General features: G+C 36.2%; 5 protein-coding genes across 8 annotated transcripts; 3 read left to right on the top strand and 2 right to left on the bottom strand.

Moving 5' to 3' along the window:
- The first annotated feature begins 186 nt into the window (after positions 1 to 186).
- On the top strand, positions 187 to 1,232 carry LOC125221496 (uncharacterized). The gene has a single exon (XM_048123615.2). The coding sequence runs from the start codon at positions 268 to 270 to the stop codon at positions 802 to 804; it is 537 nt and encodes a 178-aa protein (XP_047979572.2). The 5' UTR covers positions 187 to 267; the 3' UTR covers positions 805 to 1,232.
- A 2,516-nt stretch (positions 1,233 to 3,748) lies between these two features.
- LOC125221720 (sialyltransferase-like protein 2) lies at positions 3,749 to 7,652 on the top strand. Its single transcript, XM_048123934.2, has 12 exons — positions 3,749 to 3,909; positions 3,990 to 4,063; positions 4,656 to 4,745; positions 4,913 to 4,990; positions 5,211 to 5,311; positions 5,786 to 5,978; positions 6,054 to 6,144; positions 6,215 to 6,279; positions 6,536 to 6,690; positions 6,773 to 6,854; positions 6,994 to 7,103; positions 7,227 to 7,652. Exons 1-12 carry the CDS (start codon positions 3,822 to 3,824, stop codon positions 7,420 to 7,422), a joined length of 1,323 nt encoding a protein of 440 aa, XP_047979891.2. The 5' UTR covers positions 3,749 to 3,821; the 3' UTR covers positions 7,423 to 7,652.
- A 35-nt stretch (positions 7,653 to 7,687) lies between these two features.
- On the bottom strand, positions 7,688 to 17,183 carry LOC125221718 (vacuolar protein sorting-associated protein 35B-like). 2 transcript variants are annotated; one of them, XM_048123932.2, is made up of 22 exons: positions 16,999 to 17,183; positions 16,785 to 16,881; positions 16,533 to 16,656; positions 15,768 to 15,953; positions 14,762 to 14,849; positions 14,532 to 14,588; positions 14,347 to 14,436; positions 14,142 to 14,264; positions 13,239 to 13,313; positions 13,110 to 13,169; positions 12,886 to 13,002; positions 12,316 to 12,555; positions 12,177 to 12,242; positions 11,933 to 12,022; positions 11,239 to 11,328; positions 10,387 to 10,476; positions 9,865 to 9,933; positions 8,920 to 9,000; positions 8,705 to 8,812; positions 8,524 to 8,627; positions 8,303 to 8,416; positions 7,688 to 8,192 (listed from the first exon to the last, which is right to left on the bottom strand). In XM_048123932.2, the coding sequence occupies exons 1-22, from the start codon at positions 17,092 to 17,094 to the stop codon at positions 7,976 to 7,978; spliced, it is 2,382 nt and encodes a 793-aa protein (XP_047979889.1). In that variant the 5' UTR covers positions 17,095 to 17,183; the 3' UTR covers positions 7,688 to 7,975. The 2 variants fall into 2 exon arrangements, with proteins under 2 accessions (XP_047979889.1, XP_047979890.1); XM_048123933.2 differs by having other exon boundaries at positions 16,760 to 16,881; positions 16,999 to 17,048.
- Positions 17,184 to 17,760: 577 nt separating this feature from the next.
- Positions 17,761 to 20,676, bottom strand: LOC125221842 (uncharacterized). 2 transcript variants are annotated; one of them, XM_048124134.2, is made up of 4 exons: positions 20,392 to 20,676; positions 18,711 to 19,038; positions 18,445 to 18,627; positions 17,761 to 18,330 (listed from the first exon to the last, which is right to left on the bottom strand). In XM_048124134.2, exons 1-4 carry the CDS (start codon positions 20,470 to 20,472, stop codon positions 17,957 to 17,959), a joined length of 966 nt encoding a protein of 321 aa, XP_047980091.2. In that variant the 5' UTR covers positions 20,473 to 20,676; the 3' UTR covers positions 17,761 to 17,956. The 2 variants fall into 2 exon arrangements, with proteins under 2 accessions (XP_047980091.2, XP_047980090.2); XM_048124133.2 differs by having other exon boundaries at positions 17,761 to 18,627.
- Positions 20,677 to 24,325: 3,649 nt separating this feature from the next.
- On the top strand, positions 24,326 to 26,317 carry LOC125217545 (8-hydroxygeraniol oxidoreductase-like). Of its 2 annotated transcripts, XM_048119062.2 has the most exons (7): positions 24,328 to 24,577; positions 24,640 to 24,785; positions 24,879 to 24,916; positions 24,993 to 25,386; positions 25,527 to 25,763; positions 25,841 to 25,999; positions 26,063 to 26,317. In XM_048119062.2, exons 1-7 carry the CDS (start codon positions 24,538 to 24,540, stop codon positions 26,174 to 26,176), a joined length of 1,128 nt encoding a protein of 375 aa, XP_047975019.1. In that variant the 5' UTR covers positions 24,328 to 24,537; the 3' UTR covers positions 26,177 to 26,317. The 2 variants fall into 2 exon arrangements, with proteins under 2 accessions (XP_088912246.1, XP_047975019.1); XM_089056120.1 differs by having other exon boundaries at positions 24,326 to 24,577; positions 25,841 to 26,317.
- The last annotated feature ends 739 nt before the right edge of the window (positions 26,318 to 27,056 follow it).

Raw genomic sequence — 27,056 nt, 5'->3', positions numbered from 1 at the left:
AAGATGAGACCCTAGTACCATTTATGGTAAAAGTGAACCGAGACTCTTATTTGCGGACAGACTAAAATAAGAAAAACGAAATTCCTATTCGCGGACGGATGGAGTAATTAATTATTAATAATGAAAATAAAGCAGGAGTTCGCCTTCTATATAAGATGCAGTTGATGATCTTCAAGTTTTAGTTCATTTCCATTTCCTTTTTTTTTCATAAAACTCTTTTATCTTTATAAATTGATATCATTTTGTTGCATTTAATTATCCATAGATATGGATGCAGTTATGATGCATGGATCGTTTGATTTTGATCACAAATCCAATCTCAAAAATTCCCAAAAATTCCATCAGAATCCAATCCTTTCAAATTCAAACCCTTCCGACGCGTTCCGGCTATCCCGGTTCAACTCCGCCGGCCTTCTGCGGCCTCCGCCGCCGCCGTTTCTCCGCCGCCAATCCTCACAGCCACCCTTGCTGCCCCTCCCCACCGCCGTCCAAAAACCTAGAAACCCTAACAAATCAAAATCTCCCAAAAAACAAGGCAAAAACTCGCCGAAGAAATCCAAGGATGCCGCGCCGCCGTTGATCTCATTCGATGGGAGAAAGTGTGAGATCGGCGGCGGCTTGACGTCGGCGGCGGCGGCGGAGGTCGGTGATCAGGCTGGCATTTTTTCTAGCTCGGCGGTGTTCACCTTCTCTCCGCCGCCGAGCAGCCTGCCTCTGCCGAGCTTCTCGCTGCGGCCGAGGCTCGGCTGCAAGGCGGCTGCCGGCGCCACCGATGATCTGCGGCGCCTTCTTCGGCTGCAGTGAAAATTTTCAAATTTGGGGTGATTTTAGAGAGGTTATTTGAATGATTTTTTTTTTCACATAAAAAAAAAAAAAACTCATTCAATCAATCTTTTTTTTTTTTTATATAAAATACTCCAAATTCGAATTTTTCGAAATAGTTATGTATGCTTTGATTTGGTCTACCCACTGCTGATATTTTTTAAGAAGTTGTGGGAATTCATTAAGCTAAGCTTGATGATTATATATTATGTTTGTGTTTGGGGAGTTATAGTGGAGATCCCATGTGTTTTTAATGGGTGTAACACATATGATTCTTCCTTTGTAATTTAGGGCTTCAGCTTTAGACAATTTGGTTTCTATTGCTGAAGATAAATTAATTATCTATATGTGTATTTTGTATTTCCAAATATGATGCAATTTCGACTAATATTAGTGGAGTAATTTGCTTTTGTGTTTGTATTTAAATGGATGATGATGATGATATATGATGCGAACTAATTATTGCTGATTTGTTCTTAATGTAACGTAATTAACTATGACTATGGAAAATCATAGGAGCGTCTTCGGTGGCGCTCCTCGCCTCTTCCCACTAGGACTTTCCACACAAAATTCATGCCACGTCATCACTAGGACTTTCCATTGCACTAGAACTTCCCGCAATAAAATTAATAAATTCACAATTAAAATTAAAATTTACGGAATTAAAATTTCGATACAAGCCGTATTTATAGAGTTTTTTTTTTTTTAAATATTAATTTTCGGTCGGACGTCCGACCTCGACGTCCTACCCACGCCCCAGTGGCGGACGTCAGGTAGGACGTGGGGCGGACGGGCCAGCCCATCCGACGGGCACACGGGACGGGCGTGTCCTACCTTTTTCTTCACAGCGGCGGACGTCGGGTAGGACTTCCGCGACGTTCGCCGTAGGAGATGCTCTAAGAGATCGATCGAGTTTTCTGAATCACGTCGGAGGTCCAATGGGAACCTTCTAGAAAGTCAAATTAATTATTCTACATATGCATGTTAGATTAATTATTTAATCTACAACGTCATTTGCTCGTCAACTCATCAATTATAATCGAAGAATCGACACGTTGACGTTGCGAAATGTTTCCCACTTTCATGCCGAGAATTATAAGTAGCATTTGTAGAAGAAGATACTGTCATTTGTTTGATGAGAAATAAAAAGGAGTATAAAAAATTCGAGTCTTCTTGTTGATTCGTATAGGCAAAATATTTGAAAAAAATAAAAAAAATAATAAAAAATTCAAGTTATTTATTTATAATAAATTATCATAATTCGATGGTCTAGATAGTACAAGATGTGTAAGTTTTTGTGGATACGATACCCGAGTTGCGTTAGTATGCTAACTAATTTACAGTAATAACTAATACTCCATCCGTCTCATTTTAGGGGTCCCGGTTATCATTTTTTGATGTCCCACTTTAAGAGTCCCGATTGAAATATTCCATAAATGGTATTAGGCCCCACATTCCACTAACCTTTTTTCCATTCACATTTTATTATAAAACTAATAAAAAAAAGTAGGACTCACGTTCCATTATCTTTTTTTCACCAACTTTGAAATAGCTATATTGAAATAGCTTTGATTAGACACCTACAATACCCATGCTAATTTTTAGCTATATTGAAATAGCTTTGTTCACTCTTAGTTTATTTTAATAAAAATGTTTTACTCTCCTCCAGATGATGCACAAATCCAAAAACTTGGACATGTTTCCTTTTGTCTTCATTAGGGCCTCTGTTTTCTTATATCTAGTGCAACACTATTTCTACGGACTAATAAGAGAGTGTCTCATTGTGCGAGTTTGTATGCTTATGTTCTCATCCATTTTATCGAACGAGGTGGCATGGTTCGACAGGATGAAAACAACAGTTGCACCCTCGCCGCGATTGCATTTCCACACTAGTTCAAAACACGACGCTCATTGTCATGGCGTTTGTGATCGCGTTCGTGTTGTGTTGGCGCCTTGCTGCCAGTGTGGTTGTCGTTTTCCTAAGCTTATTGTTGCAAACATTGCTAAAATATTTATATATGTGTATTACTAGTGCACATTTTCCTTCCTTTCCTCACACAATCTCTCTGCACAACTATTTCTCAAGGGGTTCGGAGGGGACAACGTGAAGGCGTTGTTGGGTTTATATACTGGAATACATGTTTCAAGTGCTATGTGTATGTAAAACCAAACATCAATTTTTATCCATCAATGAGGAGAATTGTTTTATTACCCCGTGTATTTTACTTATCGATGTATATTCATTTCATAAATAAAAATGCATTCAAGTAAAATCAGTCTAAGTCTTCAGTATTGTAGAATGAGCAGTGAAATATGTCATTACAGTAGGTGACATAGTCAGTTCATTACAATTGTAAAATAATTTTACAACTTAGATATGTTTTGGCGGTACCTATAGTAAAAGGTTGCATATTAGTCCGAAAGTTTTTCTTACATAATGAAACTAATGACGTTGGTATCATATAGTCAGTTCTTACTTTTAATTTGCAAGAGGTTGGACTTCAAAAGGTGAGAAATCAGGCAAAATTAAGACAATTTCATCGGATCGCTAAGTGCATTTTGTTCCCTCGATGAATATTCATTTGCTGACTTTATTCGAGACTCCATGTATTGTCCCGGCAGACTGTGCGGATTGGAAGTACCGTAAAAACTATTAAAAGTAGAAAAATAATAAAACACAAGAATAAAGAAATAGAATTATCTACTTGATTAAAAAAATATGCATACAAAAAAACTATAGTACTATGAAAATTTCATAAAATAATTATCTAAACATTAAATAATTAGATGGGAAAATATTAAAATTAAAGTAAAATAGTAGTGTCCTAAAAATGAAATAATAGTTGATTTTTCGTATAAAGTTGTATTAATCTGCTTAAATAATCTTAAAGAAATTATTTATTCCCTTAATCCAGATCCAAATAAGTAAAGAAAAACAAACTCGTTTCACTCTCAAACTAATTGGGAGAAATAATTATTGAAGAATTTGCAGAGATTAGATGAGGCTGCTGCAGCTAGCATTTTTGGTTGCTTTAACCTCCGGGATTGGAGCTCTTCTCGTTTACATCACTGGTGTTTCCAATTTCGGTAATCAACTTGTTTGTTTCACTCTGCGCGTTTTCAAATTTTCGATCTGTTTGCAATTGAGTGTGAGAATGTGCGTGCAGATCGGCCGCCTGGCCTTTCCAGTGATGATCTGGAGGCATTGAGATCTCTACAGAGTCATTTCGGCAAGTGTGTGGTCAGTTCCGAGTTGTTTTTGCTCTTTAATTTATATCTGAAGTGAGTTAATGAGTTTGCGTAGTCGTTATTCTGTTTAATTCTAGGTATTTTTATTGGAGTGTGAATGTATACATCAAAATTGAATGCTATTGTTTATGTCGAAACTTTGTTTGAGTTTGAAATACTTGAAATGTTTCGAATCCAAACTAAATTTTACTGAAATTATCAGTTTTAGATTGTAATTCCAGATTGGTTGCGGGGATGCTGTATAAACAAGGGTCAGAATGTTTTCATTTGAAAGTGGAACCTTTCCTTGCATTATTTCCCTAGTGTTGATAGATTCCAACCAGGCATTAATTTCTGGTGACAAGAGATCCCATGGAATCACCAATATGATTGAGATTCTTCAGCTAAGATGTACATTATAGTAATTGTTTTGATAATTGTCTGGCGTGGTTGGTTATGTTATCCTGTATTATTAGATGTGTTTTCCATATGGGAAATGTGTTGACCTAAATTATCGCTTCCCTCATTGAATTCCTACGATAATAATGTTTGAGCTTTTACTTGGTATGTTATGTAGTTCATCTGGTGCATTTGATGCCTTGCAGAGTGCAAATGGTTTAGGTTTACAAGCTGTAAGGGGTAGAGATGATTGTGAGGTTTCGCTGCAGTACCCCAGTGAGACTGTCCCGAAATGGGTACTCTCTTAGTGATTGCTGTATCTTGTAGTCATTGTTTGCTTCAAATTACTTTTAAATTTATTGTTTCCCAACTACAAATTTTAAAAGTCTTGAGCGTGAATATTTTCAGCTCCTGGATGCATTTTGTCGTGCTTCCCCAATGATGTTGTTAAATTTTTGAACAGAAAGATCCCAAATCAGGAGAACTTGAAGGCTTGACTTTTGATTTCAATCTTTGCGAAGCAGTGGCTACATGGGAGCAGGTTAGTGTTATTGGTACCGTGCAAGATTCATACTCCATTAAATACTCCTCTTCTAGTGTTTAAAAGAATGAAACAACTACTTGTCTCTGAATACGCAGATTGTGTAACTTTAATATCATTCCATCATTACGAAAAATAATCTTGTATCTGCATTCTGCAATAAACTTTGGGAACTATCTTGTACCATAGTTGATTTATGTTCAGTGAGGGACTTTTGCAGGTGCGGAATAGTACTACTGTTCTGACTCGAGAATACATTGATGCTTTGCCAAATGGATGGAGAGATTATGCTTGGCGGAGGATCAATAAGGGAGCCCTACTGTAAGTAGCTTTGATACATAAGTCCTGCATAAGAATCTCTTATACAAGCTGTAGTCCCACATATGAGGCCCAAGTTATTACTACTGTTGCAAGCTCATATGTGGTAGCAGTTTAATATTTTCTTAGGTATTGATTATGATGTTTGTAGTGACTGATGGCTTGGAAGACCAGATTGAACTTTGAAACCTCCAAAATGCTAAAATAAACCATCCCTGTTCTCTTTTACAGCAAGCTTGTTTGTATGTTTTGTTTACCTTACCCCTTTTGTATATACCTTATAATCTATAACTAAAACTTCAATGTATGTTATAGACACTATCAACTTATAGATCATGCAATATAGAAGGCTTTTTGGTCTATCCTTGTATGTACTTATTTAGTGAAGCTGTAAAAATTTATTTTGGAAAAACTTCTGGATCTTCTTTTTCTCAAGATAGGGCTATATGGACCAAATTTTGATTTTCTTTGCTGCAGGAATCAATGCGAGAATAAAACTCTGTGCATGGAGAAACTCTCACTGGTGCTTCCGGATAATCCTCCTTATACGCCAAGGCAATTTAGCCGATGTGCTGTCATTGGTAATTCAGGTGATCTTCTAAGAAACAAGTTTGGAGATGAAATAGATAGCTATGATGCTGTTTTCAGAGAGAATGGAGCGCCTATAGAGGTTTGTATACCGTGTAACAGTCTTATCTTACCTAGACAAGCCTTTCTCTTGCCTACAAATTTCTCTTTTGTGCAGAATTTCACAGAATATGTTGGTACGAAAAGCACATTTCGCCTCCTCAACAGGGGTTCTGCAAAAGCTCTTGATAAAGTCGCTGAGTTGTATGGTATGTACACATTTCACATCTTGTGAACTTAATCTCATAAGCAATCATATTAATGATCATAAACCCACAGACAAGGGAAAGGAGGTCTTGATCGTCAAAACAACAATTCATGATATCATGAACAAGATGATCCGGGTGTGTACTTTTTTGAGTTTTTCCTTCTAGTATGTTACGTAATTACGTTCTATGAGATCAGCATTTTCCTTTCTCTGACTGAAGAATAGTTTTCCCCTTCCAGTTGCATGTCATTGTTGTTTCCCTCAGATCTCTTGTCCGACTATTTCTATAATTAGCCATTTGTGTATCCTTTCAAATAGAATTCAATTTGGAAATATAGACAAATAAACATGCAATACTCTTATTTTAAAGTTTACCTTTTTCTTTTTTGTAGGAAGTTCCCATACTAAATCCAGTTTATCTGATGCTAGGAGCATCATTTGGCTCAGCAGCAAAAGGCACCGGGCTAAAGGCTCTTGAATTTGCTCTCTCCATTTGTGACACTGTTGATATGTATGGCTTTACTGTTGATCCTGGTTATAAAGAATGGTACGTATATTGGAATATGTGCTGAACGAGTCACATTTTTATATAATGCTTTATCTAGTAATGGGCCTATTGTTCATCTCAGGACTAGGTATTTTTCAGAATCTCGACAAGGGCACACCCCTCTGCACGGTCGGGCATACTATCAAATGATGGAATGTCTTGGTGTAAGTCGTGTCGATATGTAATGAATGACTATCAGATTTATCATCTTGTAACTAAATATTACTCATCAAAATTACATACTTTACAAATATTCCTTCACTCAGTTTCAGTACTAAATGCTATACTTCTATGCTTTTACAGCTTATCAAAATCCACTCTCCAATGCGGTCTGATCCAAATCGGATAGTGAAGTCAGTACCAAGCCGCAGCTTAATTACAGCAGCCCGCATTGCATCAGAGAAGTTGTTGAGGTATTTGCTTGTTACCTTATTATGGCACTCTGAATATCTCTGGTTTCTTATGTTCATGTAAATAATCTGTGCTGTGTGCCATAAAATTGTCGGTGTTATATTAGAACTGTGTTTATTTCGTAGGAGAGTTGGAGCTGGATCTTCAGATCCCTTATCCAAATGCTCCATCATTGCAAAGCAAATCAGGGGCAAGTCGAACCAAGTATTGAGCTCAAGAAAAGCTGCTGTCGAGCATAAAAAATTTGTGAAAAATACGAGAATGTATCCTCTGGAACACCATCCTAGGCACGGACAGCTCTGCACCGTTCCATCCAGGTAGTACTTAGAAGAGAAATTGCACAACACTTTTCAACATTGTTGATTGAGATAGAAAAAATGTCATTCTTCTTTTAGCTTTTAGAATGATCCTTTGTTCTGTAATGGAAGAGTAATTCATGTCTGTATTGTAGAATAGTCATTTCATTCATGGCGTTGTAATTTTAATTTTGACCTTCATATTTGATTAAGGTAACGATTAAATTAAAGATTTATTAATCCCATATTTACATACTTATCTATTTTACCTGTAAGTTTATGATTCCAAGTTTACAGAAACAAGTTTATTGTTTAGAAACAAATCAATATACATTAGTTTCTTATACACAATAGAGCCGATTTGGACCATTATTATTGGCCACGTCCAACATGATTCAAGAATCAGTCTACTATTCTAGGAACTCATTAATGCATAGTACAAATTATGAAGAACACCAGCTAACAGAATAATACAGTGGATGTGCAGTTTCTCGGCTTCGCTGTTCGTGTCGAGATCCAAAATAACAAAGGAGAACTCTTCATAGCCCTTACAGATAAACGGTTCAGTTCCTCGATCTTTATCCTCCCAACTTAATAGAATCATACTTTTCACCCATAGCGCCTCCTTTTTCTTTCTGGAATTGAATATAACGCAACGTGCTTGTGAAGAATGCATCTGATACAGGATTCACAACTGCATTGTCACTCTGCATCTCGGTTTTAATCAACTCTATTAGGCCTTGAATCACAGAAGCTGTAATCTGAGGATTTCCCTTCTCGAAGAAATATAGATACCTGAAGCATATGGTGAACAAAAAATAAAATGAAAAAAAAGCGTCTTCAGGAAGAAACGGGCATCATATTTAACGTTTATAGTGCAAGACTAAAGAGTTTGACTGACTAACTTGTTAAGTATTTCAACGAAGAGAGTTACAGGTCCACTGCTACCCCTGGTAACATTTGTCATCTGCTGAGCAGCGTTGGCAATCCTTAATGAACGCTTCAAGCAGAGCAGAACCCTATCAAATAGGAAGATCAGCAAGTCATGGGGTGTTGGCTCGATGCATACTGCAGTAGATGGCATGGCTTGCGACTAAACAATTTTTTTTAACAAAATACATTATACCTTTCTCCATCTTTAATGCCATCCTGATCGTCAACCCAGAAAAGATGTGAACACGCATAAACTGCTCTGCACTGATCTGGCTTCTTTAGAAGTTTCGCTGAGTACTGAAAGTAAAAGATAATGAGCCTGGGCTTTAGCCAAAAGATTAATAAAACATTGCACGGAAAGACAATGACATTACCCCTGTGGCTTTATGAGTCAAGGTATCTCTGTTCTCGACACCGAAGACATTCACCCTTTGTAGAGTCCCTATTATTAGGTGTATAGCTGTCACCTGGGCTTTAGAATCCTAGAAATTATAGCATAACATAACACAAGTTACTTAAAAAAATCAATTGCTTGCTCTGAAGAAAGCAATGTAATGTTTTATGAGCTCAACGGATATTGGATACATACCGCTACTTCTTCCTCGTATAAGACAAAGGCCTGTGTGAAAAAATCATAAGCCACCGGCTCAAGGTCGCAATCATTAGCTGCCTGTAAATACAGATGTTCGAAGGAATGCAAAGAAAGAACTCTTATTAGCCGTAGTTGCCTCATCATCCTTAAACAAAAGAAATGAAAATGGAATGCCATTCATACCCTTCCAAAAACAATGTTACTGATTCCTAGTATTACATTTGTGCAAGAATGAATTTTTCAATGTCTCACCGTTTCATGAATGGAAATTGAATCTTGGGACATTTTTGTTAGTTTTGTGCAAGTAATAGTTAGGATATTTTATTATTATTATTATGTATAGTTCAAGACCTCTTTGTTACAATGTAATTGTACCTTGCATTGAACTGTGATTATGTGTAGTTTGTGACATTTCTATTATCAGGTCAATAGTTCGGGTGCTAAACTGTAATTTTTCCTATATGGTTAGGAGAAACTGGGGGAAAAGGATAAGATAGCTGGACAAGAAAAGGATCGAGGGAGGAGTTTCTTTTTAATTAATTGATCAAAACTCAGAAGTTACAGAACATGGATTTTCTATACCTTAATTCAGAAACTTGGGAAGTTATTTAACCACTATAAACTTATACTTATTTTATTGGAGTTATTCATCAAATTATATAAGACAGTTTAACCACATTGATTAGTCACTTGTACATACATATGTGTATACTGGAACCTTAACTTATACTCATAACTAGGAGAGGTTTAATGCAATAATTAGTTAGAACTAGATATCTCCATTTCCTTGGTATGTTTTAATAGACAATTATCCAGTTTTGCGGAAGGAAAACAAACATACTCCAATTCATAGTGTTTTCTATTTTAACTCTTGAGAATATGCTAATACCCAGAATCACTTATCCACCATAAAGTTTTCAGCAGTGCTGTAAAAAGTTTTACCTCTGCACATTGCAAGTACAGCCTTAATGCCAGCTCAGGTGCAGGAACTACGGAAAGAGTCTCAATGATCTACAACAAAAAATACAAATATACTTCTGCTCATCAATAAATATTAAACAATTGATGGGGAGTATAGCAAATAGATATTGTCAAGCACACAGCAAGAGAAGTATCAAACTTGGAAGTTGTAAAATACTGATTATTTTGTGCTTGGTTTTATGACTGTGCAACATGGAGAATATGAATAAACAGTTTTCAACATATAATGCAGTTATTGACATCAAAGAGGGACAATTTTGTCCATGGCAATCTTTCTTAGAAATTTTATCCATTACTGCATCAATATGCTATATCCACAGATGGTTGCGATATACTTGGATGAATAAACTTTACGCATTAGGAATACACAGCAAAAGCTCTTGAAAAATGTACTCATGAAATCAGGATATTAGTGTTCAGTTTCTGAACCAAGATGACTCGCATTCAAAGAGTTTGGAGGTTTGAAAGGTGAAGCTCTTTTACCTGATTAAGGAGCTGAAATATCTTCTTTGGGGTGGCTGGAACTTCCTCTCCACCTACATCTCCATCTTGGCCTTGTAGTCTCCTCACCAACTGAACCAGAAACGCACATCAGAAGTATGAATTTTCTTCTTGTCTCTCATGGTAAAATGAGATATTGCAGCAGGTTGATGCTTAAAGTGACTGCCATGTCCATGATTACTTCTATGCAGATAAGTATTACTGAATACTCAAAACAGGCAGTATGACCATTGTCACTATATTCCAATAAGACATGTTAGAATGACTTACACACTAACATGACTTACATGTCAGCAGTGTAATCAATGTACAATAATCAAATTGAGAGATTTGAAGCCTAAATGTGTCACATGGGAAGTTGGTTGGATTTTTTTGTTGAAAAACATTTTAGATGACAACATAGTACATAAGCAATAAATGATACCATAGAAGTAATTAGTTTCACCCAATAGCCAGATAATTCCAAAAACGGACTATTTGGACACAGCCACACAGGGCAATGTACTAGAAACATTGAGCTATGTAACCAGAGTAAAGGCTAGAAAAATAGTGTAGCATGTTAATTGTTAAGCTTGTAGCTGATATCTGACTACTGAATCTAATATAACTGAGAGAAAAGTGGTATACTAAGAATTTGTTCATTTTTGGCATCAGAAGACGCTAGTATTTGTTTCGTGCTTTCCAACAAAACACTTTGCACCTTCCCGATACGCTGCTTTCAGGAGTCTCCAGAGAAGTACATTACAAGATTAAATGTACTTATCACAGCTTTTCCCAAGGATCTATCATGTTCTAAAATATCATGCAAATAATTTGCAACAGGAAACAAGGTACCTTGAGAGCAGAGAAAACAAGAGATGGGACTGTGAAGGGTAGGCGTTTTGGACCTCCAGACATTACATGCTTCCACACAGTACATATTATCTGATCAAAACATAAAAAATTACAACTTGCAGCGTAAGTACATAATCAGGTATAGCTTGATAGAAGAAAGCTAGAAGAGGCATAAGCCAAAAATTTGATGTGTGCTATACACTGTTTAAAGCAAAGGTTATTTAAGATCATGAATGTCCAGCCCACATACACATACACTCAACACTTGCAGCACACCAGCTCATTGTTATGATGGGCCACATTTGATTTTGAGTCTTCTCCTTAGCCACCTTATATAGTGTACCTAGCACTCAGGACGATTCACTACCCCCCCCCCCCCCCGGCTAGCCTTATCATTCTTTATGAAAATCTAATGTAGATTCCCTACCTGCACTTTACTCAGGAAACAAGATTATTTTCCGGAAGAAACAAGATGGATTTCTCCAGAAATAAGATGGTATCATGGAGATGAAGCAAAACTAGTCATCCTCCATTTAAGGATCAATCCCTCAAAGTTCCATTTGGATAACCAATTTTAATTGCAAAAGATTGAGGCTTTAAAGTATGCAGCCACTTGTATAAAGATTTCTTGCATCTTCACCATGTAAGAACATATGATCTTAGCATAACTACCAGTAGAATCATCATGAATTACCTTTAACATCTCCTCTGGTTCATCATTATACAACATGTGCATTAGGCATGCAACAGAGTTTTGCTCCTCGTTGAAGTCCTCTTCATCAAGCTATTGGTAAAAACATAAAACAAGATAATATACATGAGTGCAAAATTTGAAGAAAAATATGAACACGAGCAAGGACTAAAAATAAAAATCAGATTTCGCAGAGACATATACGTCATAGAAAAATCATGCAATTCGAGACAGGTTTCTGATGTACCTCATCTGTAGAAATTGCTTCCAAATCCTTTATAAGCCCTTTGATAAGTTCAAATAGTACCTCAACCTGCCAAATAAATTTATTTCCGATTTACGATAAGTCCAAACAAAATTGCAACAGAAATTGAGCCTCAGTATACCTTGTCAGAAGTTGAAACCCAACTTTTGTTTTTCATAATGCTTCGGATGATAACCATCGCCATGACTTTATTTGTTCCAGCATCAAGATGATCCATCACACGAGGATAATTAGAAAGTGTGAGAGCTGTGACAATATCATCATATTTATCAAGCGGAGCACTCAGAAGGGCGACAACTTGTTTTGTTGCTTTACTGTCTTCAAGCTTCGGTTTTCCAGATAATATTTTGACACATGCTCCCTTTCAAAGATCAGATGACAGAAAGTAGTCAAGGTGTTAGTTTTCAGATTATCCCTTTTGCTTATGGAAGTAAATGGACCATGTTCTGATATTCATAGTGTGGACCCCAATCTTACAAAGGGGACGAATATCACTAAGATACAAGGCTTGTGAACAATGTGAATGGACCAATTCTACCTTTTTCCAGTTAGTAAGACATAATATTTTTCATGAATACCAAAAAATGTGGGGTTTTGGAGAAGGAATCGACAAATTACAAGCATATACAGAATTGGCTAAATGCTGACATGAATCTGTATCAGCATCAGCAGCTCAAATAAAGAAGTATACCAGCACTTGATCCACATAATCCAGCCTATCAGGATGTACACGGAGAGTGAAAGTCAGAAGAGAAACATATAAAGAAATTGCTCCAACAACAGGCATATCAACTTGTGCTTCCATGACCTGCATAAGATATCATTCAAGCAATAATTGCATTGTTTTTCCAATTGCATCTTAAACCCAAAATCACTTTTCGATAGCTAAATATAATTTAAGAATCATAACTTCACCTTTCCAATTGCATTGCTCAGCTTCGAAAATGCTTCAACTTGTAAAAATTCTGGTAACAACTATAAGAGGGTCAACAATATGTAAATGATATAATTTGTTTAAGTTCGACTGCAGTGTCAATAACTCACTTCAGGATTCAAGGAAGCATAGTTTGATAACCTCTCCATCAGTTGAGATAAAACTGTTTTCAGGTCAACCGTAGGCTGCAAGTGAAATCAAAGATATAAAAAATTATCAGGAAAAGTTCAATGCAGATATTTTGTTGCAGCAAATGATTGCAAAGTAAAATAGTACTCCCCAACATTAATAAGTAAATACCTAGCAGATATAACAAGCCCATCAACCCCAAGCTTCAGGTGTTCAAGTCAAAACAGCAATTTGCAGTAAATGAATTTCAGCCCTATGGCCGAACACGATACCATCAAATATTCATGATCAGAAGAAGAGTAAAGCCCAGTAACCTTTTTAACAATTGTACTCATGTAGGTATATCAGATTCACTTTGTCAAGGTCCTTTCTTATCCTTGGTAGTTTCAAGGCTATAATCCTCTTTTACTTCAAGTTGTTGCAACTAAACAAAGTAAACATTTTGATTTCCTTCACAAACAACAAGCCTATACTACCTTCTTATACTACACAGCCATCATGATGGCCACAGGCCACCACTTTACCACTGTAAGATCTTCTACTGGTCTGGCAAGTAAGCATCTCCATTTGATTAAAAGGGTCCTCAGAGCAATTTTCCTTTCATTGAGATTTTCAAACAAAGACTATAAGCGGGTGGTGGCCGGGAAGTGCAAACAAGACAAGCTCAAGCTTCTTTCCCAAATTTAGTCTTGACGGCAAAAATAATTTCTTACAAGCCTTGTACATTGATGCACTTTTTCTTTAAACATCTCTGAATCTATGGTGTTTCTTTTTCTCAGTTTTCTACTTTCTAGCATACTCTTTAAGCCTGTGGTTGGGGCAGGGACCCAAATACTCTTCTAGTTTACTATTTTATATAGTACATTGCAAGGTTTATAACTCACTTGAAGTTGGGGGCAGGCACTCAATAACGTCTCAAGAGTCTGCAAGTGGTATTCATCTGGAAATACTTGAATTATGCAGTCCATCAAATAATATTGGGCAAGTTCATCCTTACAATTCACAATCTGCGATAAAAAATTGTAAACCATTTGGCAGAGGAAAGCATATAACAAGTAAGGTCTGCATGAATAGATAAGTATGACCAACCTGCTCCAATACACTAGGAAGAACAGTGTCTCTGTACATTTCAAGGTCAATACCTTCTATCTGACTCAGGACATGTAAATTCTTGCCCACCTAAACACAGAGAGGTGGATGGAAAGACACTCAATGAATTAGAAGCTTAAGATATATGTTTGGATTTGATAACTACTAGGCAGCATTGACATTACCAGATCGCGCAGTTCGTTCCGTTCCTTTTCGAGTTTCTCTTTCTCCCTGTGAGGTCCCTGCAAGCCAGAAACCCCAAAAGAAGGTCTCAACTCAGGATCACCAAAGCTGATATGTGCATCATAAAATATGCCCTTATGTGATATTTCACCTATTGTGCACAGAACTGCTCATATGCCATGTATGTTAAAACTACGAGCTAAACAAGAAATTTGAGAGAATTTCCACAAACCTGGTGCTGCATCCGGACCCAGAGCTTATTCATCTCTGTGAAATTCTGTAGCACAAACTCCACAGCATCCATGACAGTATCACCTTCGCTGTACATAAAATAGAAAATGAAAGTGGACGGCTTACTTCCTAGAGAAAGCAAATATCAAAACACAGAAACTGACTTATTAATATATTTAGAAGAACAACAACTGATGACTTACTACTGCAACTTAATAGCAAATCCTTGCAAATCTACTACTCCTATCTGTTTTTTGCAGGTTTTCTAAACAAAGACTCTAGTGTCTGATTGAAAATACTGTTGCAGCAATGAACTTCTCAATTGAACCACCAACTCTCAGCCACTCCAATTAATGACTATGTGAAATAGCTTTCAATTTCTTTGCATTACTAAACTGTGCCTTGTAAATTTGGAAGAGTCGTTGGTACAAAGGGATTAATTTATTGTTCATAAGCGTGCAAGCAAGCAAGAATGCAAGTTTATAATTAGCATGGATGTATACTAGCAGATACGTTAGACGAACGTTAGTCGTTACATACATCAAAATTCAAATAATCATGCTCCCACTGCAGAGAGCGTTACGATTGTTACAAATAAACACTTTGAGTATATTCACAAGGTCAGATCATCTGAGTGTGCTGTAGCACAAAAGTGTTGTGTTTAAATACATGGAACTCTAGTTCCACAATACCAGAAAACCAATAGCATAAGTTATTAACAACATAGCTTCTCAAGATAAATGAGTGAGCCATTGATTTTACATATAACAAAGAACAAACACAAGAGGCAGTACCAGAGGCCTTTATAGCATGAAAGACAAAGAAGGTGGAACTTTAAAGATGGAAGAAGTAATTGATGACAGGATGCAAACAGCAATATTTCAACAGTTGCAGGATTGGATTTGGGAAGAGAAGTTGGATCAAAACTGTTAATGTAAATTCAAAGTCTTGCAAAAATCATAATTGTTGCAAATTTGCAAGATGAAATAGGAGATTATTGGCCTTACCCTTCATACTCTGAACCAATATCTGGTAGCTTATCTCTACTAACTTGAGCAAGATAACTTCTTAGGAAAAGCCCACGGACGGGATGCTGAACAGCACGGCACATTTCAACAAGATCCCTGAGAATATCCTTAGCCGGAGCCTCTTTTGATTTTATATAAACAGATCCAACTGTGCATAGAAGATACCTACATATTCAAAAAACCAACTAGAATGCATCAACTGAGCCTATAAGATCTAGTTGTTTATCGTCAGTAAGCAAAAAGAAGATTCCATACAATATTTCATATAAATCACTACGGTAACTTTGAAATTCTTGCAGCGATTTTCTTCAGCTGTGTTCAGTCCAAGATAGTAACAATATCTTAAGATAAAACTCCGTACTAAAAATATGCCAACAGAAGAATGGCACATATTTCTTTTTCAGGGGTCACAAGATATGCACGGACATGTAGGAATAAATAAAAGCAAATTTGTTACAACATTTATTTTAAATTGAAACAAAGAGCATGGTTTATCCGGCTTTTGTCTGCCTTCTCATCTATTAGACATCATATGTTGATACCAGTAAAACTATATCAACACGTAGCACTCATATTAGAGAAATGCATAGTATAGCAAGAACCAATTCTGACTCACATTAAATTCTTCTCACATAATGAGACCATAGACAATACACAAAAGGACATCAAATCGGGCAGAATATCAGAAACAAACTTCTGATATAACCAAATAAGCAAACAAAGAGTTGATCACACAGAACTTACAGTCTAGGCAAGATGTTCCCTGCGTGCTGAACAAGCTCGTATAGATCAATCACTGGACAGCCATGCCGATCTTCTTCTTTGAAGAAAATCTCCAATCTCCTCAATTCGTCAAAAGCCCGCATATCTAACACCGGAATGGAAATTCCATAAGATCAAAGAGAATATCACAAAAGGAAGGGAAAGCCTCAGTTTTCATACACAACAGTTAACATGTAGCGATGAATTACTTATAAATGGAACGAAGAACTTTACAGAGCTCATAATATTTGTGCGGCGACAGCCTCGAAGTTCTTAGCTCAGATAACAATTGCGCAGAGTATTTGAGTGCTTCCCGTAGATTATTGGAATCCTAAAATCCAAATCACAATTCAGTTGCTCCAGTTATGAGAATTTAGGGCTGTACATCCCTTTCCCTCAGATTTTTTTTTGGAATTGAAAAACTGACAATAATCATATTGAGATTTACCAAAGCTCGATGCAAGTAGAAGGCGTTGTGCTGAATTCCGGCGATGCCTTCGGCGAGCCATTTCTCCTCGTCTTCGATTCCGTTTGATATCATCATTTCGCCTCTCCCAAACAGGAATCAGATGCAATCGCCAGGCTTGAATCGATTTGAACGTCGAAATTAAAAAAATCCTTTCATAATTGAAATAAATATATTTAAATCACAGCACAGAATGCTGTGCTTAATACGCAAAAGTTAAGGAACAAAACGCAGCCTCCTTTTTCATTCCCTTATTTTAATTTCTTTCTCTCTTTTTACAATATATCAATTCTTGTTTTTACACTTTAATTTACTGAAAAACCTCATAAAATGAGTTCTATAAATATAAGTATCATTCATAAAATAAAATATTTATCTCAAAAGTATGTTATTTCAAAACTGATAACTACATTTAACTAGAGGTGCTCACGGTTCAGGAACCGGCAGTGCCCACGGTTCAGGAACCGGCGGTTACGGTTCGGAACCACCGATTCCAGTTTTGGATATTGTAGAACCGGAACCGAACCGCGAGGGTGTTTCGCGGTTACGGTTCCAAAACCATATCAGTTTTAAAATAACATACTTTTGAGATAAATATTTTATTTTATGAATGATACTTACATTTTATAGGACTCATTTTATAATGTTTTTCAGTAAATTAAAGTGTAAAAACAAGAATGATATATTGTAAAAAGAGAGAAAGAAAAGGATGAAACAAGCAATGAAACAATAGGAAGAAGCTAATGAACAAGCAATGAAACAATACAGACTATCAAAAAATATATACAGTACAAATTCATAATTTATATACAGTTACAAATTCTCAATGTGGCACCAATACATTGTTGTCTCCAACTTGCCCAAAGAGAAACCACTACAAAAATCTTCGGGCAAAAGAAAATAATACATTTTGATCTATTTTTATCTGCATCACTAAAAATCAAAAAGGGACCGTGAACGGCAGGGCGAACAAGTCAACCTCCGGTATGTATTGTGCGTGTGGCCAAAACGATGAAGTGTTGGAGAACGGTATGCTATCCTCTCTGCAGACCAGTTTCTTTTCAGATACTTCCAATTTACTCTTGCTACCAAAGAGCCAATCTTCATCTTGATTATCATCACCACTGCCGCACATTTGGAGTGGAACCCAGTTCTCCATTAGATTCTGGTAGAGTAGTCCCTCTTTAAGCATTGCAGTCGAAACTGTATTTGATACAGGCAAAGCTTTGGATCCAAAGGGCGAAGTAGCCTTGATCGGATCAGAGGCTACAGGCAGCACTCTAGATTCCACGACATTCTTGATCTGCTTAGAGGCTGCAGAAAATGCTTTGGTTTCAAAGGGGGACGGATTGAGGGGAAGCACTGTTTTATGGTTGGAGGCAACATGAATCCGCTCTCCACCAGTCTTGAGAACAAGGCATTGCTTACCGTTGCTGATTGACCCCGATGTGGAACAAAAGCCTGCACTTCTCTGACTGAGAGAAGCATCATTTTTTATTTGGGGAGGGGCATGTATACTACTGGATGTAGAGCAATGTTTCTGCTCTTCAATTGTTGAAGAATCAGATTGGGTTTGCTTCTTTGTAGACAGCCTTATCCGGATAATCTTGCCTGAATCAAACATCAAAATGTGCATGAGCAAAGAGTCAATTATGTAATATAGCATCACAAAATGTCAAATATGTATGACTAACCATGGCCACGGCTAACATCAACAGGGGAAGGCAGCCTCTTCCTCTTATTACTATTCTCGGTGCTATCAGAGGACGAGCTTGGACCACGCAAGCAAACAGGTTCTGCATGCTCCTCAGTCAGACTGCTCCGTTCCAATTGTACAGAATCATTTTTTCCTTCTTTACCATCTGTACTGAATTTTTCACCAAAATTACCATAGACACTATCAGAATTGCCCTTATTCTGACTTCTCTTGTCTTTCTTTTCTTTCTTGTCTTTCTTCTCTTTCTTCTCCCTTTTCTTCTCTTTCTTCCTCAGTTCCTCAGCTTGAACCTTATGCTTTTGGAGCTTTAAAGCACCAAAATCACACAAATTTAGAATTGATGCCAGGGAAGAGGAGATGCGACATGGCCGAGAAGTTTACACAGCATAATTTCACTTCTTATGCAATCAGTACAAACCAAACATAACACACGAGATGATCACACATCTCAAGCTATACCAGTGACTGCAAACCTAACTTTTGATAACTACTTTCCACAACTCCCTAAAAGACATCTCTGAGTGAACAAGATATCTTACGATAAAAAAGGGAAGTTCAAACAGATTCTAGGAGAATAGGCCAAGCAAGCATCAGAGCAAAAAAACAAAATGAAAGACACAAGACTTAGAGCACATAATTCCGTCAAAGCAAATCTGACAACCAATTTATGGACATTAGTCCAAAAGGAAGAGCTAAACTGCACCAAGCAGCTTGTAATTTTGTTTTCAAAAGGTCTATAAAACAAAATTAGTGTATTTTAAAGCCAAATGCATAAAAATACTGCAACACTAACCACCATAGCAACTCAAAAAACATGTTAATAAAATATGTATAGTTTGAACTTGAGAATCATGCGTCACTAAACAGAGAAGAGCATATTTTTGCCTTCTAAATTCTCATAGGTATACAACTTGACAGGTTTCAAGTTTTTATTTACTGATAATACTTCAAATAATCTTGATATTTGATCAAGCTAGCGTAGAAAGATCTACACAGACCAAAAACACATCTATATCACAATCTTGAATAACCGATTCCTAACCAATTACTCTAAACTCCACAATACAATACTTTAATGCACCCCAACAGCTTCCCCAAAGAATATCTAGACACCTTAGACTCGAACACTAAAATACATCCAACTAAAACAACACTTGTTGGTTCAGACTCCGCAAATTATGACACCACAAACTTCACAATTATAAGCACCAAAATAAGCTACTAATCCAATTAAAATTCATCAGTAGCAGACCTAAAATTAAGACAAACTTGATACACATAAATCACGTATTACAGATAGTCACTCCAGATAATTACTTCCTATATTACCAATCCATTTAATATTTTTCAACCCTCCTTTTGAAAATCTTGTAAAGGACAAAGAGGTCCCATGCCCAATTATCAATATAATTTAAAATAAATTCCCAACAAATCTGACTGAACCTCAACACAAAAATCACGGTGCACGAATAAAAACATTTTTAGAATTGGATGGGTAGTCGGAAATCAAACAACGGATCGAAACTGGGACTATTACGATTTGTTCAGAAATTCACGCGTCTGACCCGTACAGAACAAACCACCACAACTCGTTTAATTTAGATCGATGAGTACTCAAGCTCATGAATAAATTAATCAAAGACCTCGGTTCAACCAACCTTAATCGATTCAATCAAGGCATCGTTTCTGGCGCTGCTCAGAGCATACCCCGGAGGTGGGTACGGAAAGCACCGAGACATATTTCGAATCTGAGATTGAATCGAAGATTTACCCGTAAAACAAAAGACAAATCCCACTAAAGGCAGGGGAAATTGGGGTTCTTGTAAAGATCCGATAAAAAGTGGAGCCTAATAATGAATCAGGGCGACGGAGAGGCGCAGATCTCTGCTTGACCTAGGGTTAGGGTTTCGAGAGCGAAAGAGGCAGAGAAATTCCCAAAATATGTATCGTAATCGTTTTTGTGGGTGTAAGGGGTCCTTTTATAGTCGAGGCGTGACCGACTTTGACGGGTTTTTGAAAGTAGCACTTTGGCCCCTGTACTTTTCTCTTATTATGATTTTGACCCCGTGCTTGGGTTTCTTAACGCGGGAGCCAAAATTGGAAATTTTAACTCACCAATTTCGTAACGCGGGAGCCAACATTGGATTTTCGATATTCCATAAATTGATCATGAATTTTTATTAAGTTTCCTAATTAATTATTATTAAGTCATGAATAATATTTTTTTTCACTATTTTAATCTCTCTTACTTTAATCATTTTCTACTTAATTCTTTCTATTTTTTTTTCTCTCTTTTACTTTTTAAAGTTTATGGAAAAAAATAATTTTTTATAAAGCTTCGTAATACTCCATCCGTCCACAAAAAATATGACACATTTACCATTTTTGGTCGTCCACAAAAAATAGAGCATATTTATTTATGAAAAATTTTCAACAAATAATAATCCTACACATCATTCCACTAACACTACTTCTCGTTCTATCTTACTTTTTTCCCTTCTCTCTTATATTACCAATTCTACATTAAAACCCGTGTCATACACCAATTGTTCTATTTTTTGTGGACGGAGGAAGTATTAGGTTCTAAATTCTATTATTTATGGAGAATGGGATCTATTTTATTAAATAATTACTAAAAGTAGAAACTAATTATTATTTGTGAACAGTTCAAAATAAAAAATTAAACGAAAAAACAACTGTGAGATGAAGGGAGAGTGCAAAATATTATGCTTAGTTAATGGTATTTTGGTTGGACTCAAATTAAGGATCTGAACTAATATAATGGCCCATCTGAATAATTCAAAACGAAAAAAGAGAAAAGAAAAAAAAAACGTTTATATGAGATGAATTAAGGGAATGTAAATTATTATGCTTAGTTAATGGTATATTAGTTGGGCTCTAATTAAGGGTCTGAAATAATAAATTACCAAACTAATTTAATGGCCCAACTAAAAAATGCATTTAGCCCAATAGCTTATGTGAGATTAAGGGAAAGTGCAAAATATTATGCTTAGTTAATGGTATATTGGTTGGACTCAAATTAAGGGTCTTAACTAATAAATTAACAAACATATAATGGCCCATCCAAATAATTCAAAATGAAAAAAAGAAAAGACCGTTTATGTGAGATGAATTAAGGGAGTGTAAATTATTATGCTTAGTTAATGGTATATTAGTTGGACTCAAATTAAGGGTCTGAAATAATAAATTAACTAACTAATTTAATGGCCCAGCTAAAAAATGCCTTTAGCCCATAGCTTATTTAAAAATGAGATTTGAAACCTGGCAAATTAATAAACAGAAAACCTCCATAAGTGCTAAAGGAATTAAACTTCTAAGAAGTAAGAACTGCTATTCATTTAATTTGGCCCAGTTCATCTTTGTGTGACATCAATTTATATTTACCATATCTTAGCAAATTCAATTCCAAGACTCAAATCAAATAATGGTTTTTAACTAGATTATGCCAATTGCCAAGCATCAAAGTTAAATAAATTATCCTGGGTGTGAGTCGACTAAATTCTAAGCTCAATAATTATTCTAAAATCTACTGAGAAAATTAGGGTATTATCGACACGATCTATATACGTAAATGACAATTTTTATCTTAGTATACTCACATATAAATGAAACTTTCATTCAAGAAATGACACTTTAGTTTAGGGTATTCAGTATAAATGGTACTAGTATACTGTTATGCCATATCATATAGTACTTATTATTCTAGTTGTCTCATAAAATAATGTACACTTTGTCATTTGGATATTCACGTGAGGGCATTAGCAATCGGGGCGGCCGATCCTCAGAGCCGATAGATCGGTCACTCCATCGCCTTCCATGGGTTACCATTGTGGGGAGGGAGCCCATCTCCCTTCCCCTACCGGCTCCGCATCGGCCCGCGATAGGCCTCCATTGCGGAGGCTCGGGCCGATGGCAGAGCTGATTTTCCTTTTTTTAAAAAAATAAAATAAAATTTATTCTCCTATATAAATACCTCAAATCTCAATCCTCTTCATTTCACACACTCACATGCTAAATTCACAATTTTTCTCGCTTCAAAATTTTTCTCACTAGAAATGTTTAATTTCACCCACAATTCGGATTCGGATTCCGATTCTCGTTGTATTATGTTTTCTAATATTGCAATACATCGAATAATGAATTTATTATGTAATTTTATTTATATTATTTAGATATTTATGTTTTTGTTAGTATTTGAAATAAAATGAGATAGGCTTTGAAATGGGCTCTCCATTGCAGAGAGATAGGCTCTGGGATGGGCCTGCTGACGTGACAGGAAAAAATGGAGATAGACTCTGAGATAGGCTCCGGAGAAGGGCCCTTATTGCTAATGCTCTAAATAAGTGCACATTTCTTTCTTAACCATTAATATTTTACACAATTTCTTTATCTTTTATTTATATTTTCACTTATTTACTATTTTATCACATTCGCCACATTATTTCTCCACTTAAAACACACCCCACCTTATAATGTTGGGGCACATTTTTCAGTCACAATACATTATCATTTACTAATCCACATTCTCATCGACATTGGCTTTAATAAAGCTTTTGGTAGTATATGAATGTCGTACCGACTTTGATCCCCTAGACCGTCCTTAATTAAGGACTCCCTTCATCTGCTATTAGGAGTCACATTTCTTGGCGACACGAATTGTAAGAAATGTTAAGAAAAGAAAAGTTAGTGAAATATGGATTTCACTTGTATATACAGTATTAGTTTTAAATGAATGTGAGAAGAAAGAGTTAGTGGAATATGGGACCCCATTACCATTTACGATAAAAGTAAACCGAGACTCCTATTCGTGGACGGACTAAAATGGAAAAATGAGACTCCTATTCGCGAACGAAGGGAATACATGCTCGTGCTTAGATATCGACCTCAACCCCTCTAGTCTCTACTAAAACTATTTCTTTTTGAGATAAGGACGGCTTTTGTGGGTCAACGATAGATTAATTGAGTATCCAACAATACTCATGGTCATGGGTCGATGCCTCTATGGTAAAGTCAGTTGCCTCTAACCGATCCCACTTGAATTCGTCATCAATACTCCAAAATACTATCCGCGTGAGTGTGACCATCAACCCTTAATGCATCTCTCATTAGTTATAATTTTATGCACATATATTAGCATTAGCATGCCAAACTTTTGATCGATAATTCGATTGTATTTTAATTAACTTATGGCAAGACTATTAGTGTTAGCATGCCAAACTTTTGATCCGATAACTTGATTGGATTTAATTTAATTATGGCCTGGAACCTATATGTGTTCCACGACCCTTCTATCAACCATGTATTTATTGAGCTTTTAATGAGAAAATAAAAGAATCTATTTTTTAAAAAACAAACAAATAAAATATTGGTCAATTTTCATGAAATTTGGTCAATACATTTGTATTTGAATGGAAAACATTCAAAAGTGACTATAGTACATTAACAACTCAATTTGGTTTATTTGACTTAATATCAGACTATATTTTAAGTTTATAGTATATTTTTTTTCCATAACCAGTTTTAATATAAAAAGAGAGAAGTCTCAACTCAAAGACGTAACACAACTTAAAAAAGGGGAAGCCGCGATAGTTACAGAAAATACTACCTGTCCACGAAAAATAGTCTAATTTTCACATTTTTGCATGTTTATCAAAATTAGTTTCATTTTCTTTATAGAAACTTTCTAACAACTCTTTCTTTTGTCTCACCTAATATACTATTTCCTATATATATGTGATATATGATGGCCTTCCCCCAAATAGCATTAGCAAGGTAAACCAACAATGGCTGATAACACCACTCCAAGAGCCATAACTTGCAAAGGTACACCTTTCAACTATGTCTGAATACATGCTTATACCAAATCTGATGAATCTTTGCTGCAGCCGCCGTTGCGTGGAAAGTGATGGAGCCGTTGAAGATTGAAGAGGTTGAAGTGGATCCACCAAACTCAACTCAAGTTAGGATCAAGATGGTGTATGCCAGCATGTGCCACACAGACTTCACATGTTTGAAGGGCGGAACCCTCTTTGTAAGAAAATCTTTTTTTTTTGTAATAATACAAAGTTTACTATTTCATGTCTTGATCATCTTGTCTATGTGTCTTATCATGTTCGTGTCGAAGCCTATGTTCCCCTGGATCCTTGGACACGAAGGGGCGGGGTAAGTATCCATCCGTATTCATTTCAAGATGAGATCAAAAACATACATGAACTTAAATGAGAAAAAAAAAATGCAGTGTGATTGAGAGTGTTGGGGAAGAAGTGAAAGACCTCAAGGTGGGAGACAATGTGATGATATTCTATGTTGGAGAGTGTGGGGAATGTGCAAACTGCGTGTCGGGGAAGACGAATTTATGCTCCCGGTATCCTCAAATAGTATGTGATGATATGACATCAAAAATTTATTCTAAAGGGCAGAGGATGTACCGAATGTTTAGCACCTCGACCTGGGCTGAGTACGCGGTTGTTGAGTCCAACTACGTGGTTAAGGTAGATCCGAGGATGCCGCTTTCCCACGCCTGTCTCCTTACCTGTGGTTTCACAACAGGTTATGGTGGAGTGTGGAAAGGATTCAAATTTGAAAAGGGTTCAACTGTTGCTGTTTTAGGCCTTGGTGCTGTTGGACTTGGAGTAAGAATGATCTCTCTCTGTTTTCCTCTGTTTTTTGCTTTAGAATAATCTATGTTTTCCTCTGTTTTTTGCTCTGTTTTCCTCTGTTTTTGCTCTGTTTCCTCTGTTTTTCATCTGGGCTAATTTGATGGTAAATGCAGGCTGTAAAGGCATCACAAATCTTAGGAGCCTCGAGGATATTTGGGATCGATGTCAATGATATGAAACGCGACATAGCAAAAGCTTTCGGGGCCACTGACTTTATAAATCCTAAGCACTTTGATAAACCTATATCACAAGTGATACAAGAGGCTACCGGTGGACAAGGCGTGGATTACTGCGTTGAATGCACCGGTGTAGCATCCCTCCTCAACGAAGCCATTGGATGCACAAAAATGGTATGTCGACCTTGAACTACTACTACACTTTTTCATCTGAGGCTTACTGTTTCTTGCAAACACCGTTGTGCATTTAGGGAGTCGGGGAGACAGTGTTGATAAGCATCCCACCGGAGGAGAAAGGGGTGCTTAACTATATTCCGATGATTCTCGGGAGGACCCTTAAGGGATCAAATTTTGGTGGTGTGAAAATCCACTCTGATATTCCTAAAATTGTTGAGAGATGCATCAATAAGGTAATATATAATTTCATGTTTTCAATCATGGGTTGTGAAATAATTGTGCTTCTTTTTGAGCAGGAGATCAATCTTGGTGATCTCATAACTCATGAGATTTCACTTGCCGATATTAACAAAGGATTGTTTGAGTACATGAAGCAACCTGACTGTGTCAAGGTCATTATCAAGTTCTAAAGGGAAATTTAGTTCAATTGAATTCTGATTTATTTGGTTTGAATGTTAATTTATGGACGTGGAATGTTGAATAAAGCCAAAAATAGTGCTCAACGTTGTGAGGAAAACATGTTAATGAAGTTGATGCCATTTTATTGGAAACATGTTTGGGTAAATTGCATGAAAAATCAAAAAGTTTGGTCGAATTTTGGTTGATTTTTAAAAATTTGAAATTCTCAATTGTCTCATGATAAATTTTTTGTGTAAATCTGATCTAAATTAGCGAACTCGTGTAAATTTTGACAATGGATCGTGACGTAAATGTGTATTAGTGTAACAACGTAGACGACTGGACGATTTTGAGCCTAAAAACTAAAAACTTAAAACTTAAAACATGAAAGTACTCTCTTCATTCACATTTTAAAAATTCATTTTTTCTTGACACGTTTTAGAAAGTTGTTAGTGTAAAAAAGGGAGTGAAAAAATGTACTCCGTTCATAATAATTTGTCATCACTTAACTCGACATGTGTTTTAAAAAATGTAATAGAAAATGTATTAAAAAAGTCTGTGGCGTGTAAGTTCTATTTTTATATATTAGTTTTATAATAAAATGTAAGTGAGAATGAGTTAGTGAAATGTGTGACCCACTACAAAAATGATAAAAGTGAAAGATGACAAATTTTTAATGACGGACGAAAATAGAATTAAGTGATAAATTTTCAGGGAACGAAGGGAGGTAGTATTTTTCAATCAAGATCCATAATTGTAGGCCCAATTCAGATGATTGGGATTATGGAATAAGCTCAATTATTATAATTTAAGGCGGTATAAGTTTCGATATTTAAATTTATCATATCTTTAGGCAATTCAATTCCAACATAAAGACTCAAATCAAATAAT

This window comes from Salvia hispanica, chromosome 1, assembly GCF_029641045.1.
Source record: "Salvia hispanica isolate PSC_SH4W2 chromosome 1, Shi_PSC_v1, whole genome shotgun sequence".
NCBI lineage: Eukaryota > Viridiplantae > Streptophyta > Magnoliopsida > Lamiales > Lamiaceae > Salvia > Salvia hispanica.
This window is presented reverse-complemented; position numbering and strand designations above follow the sequence as displayed.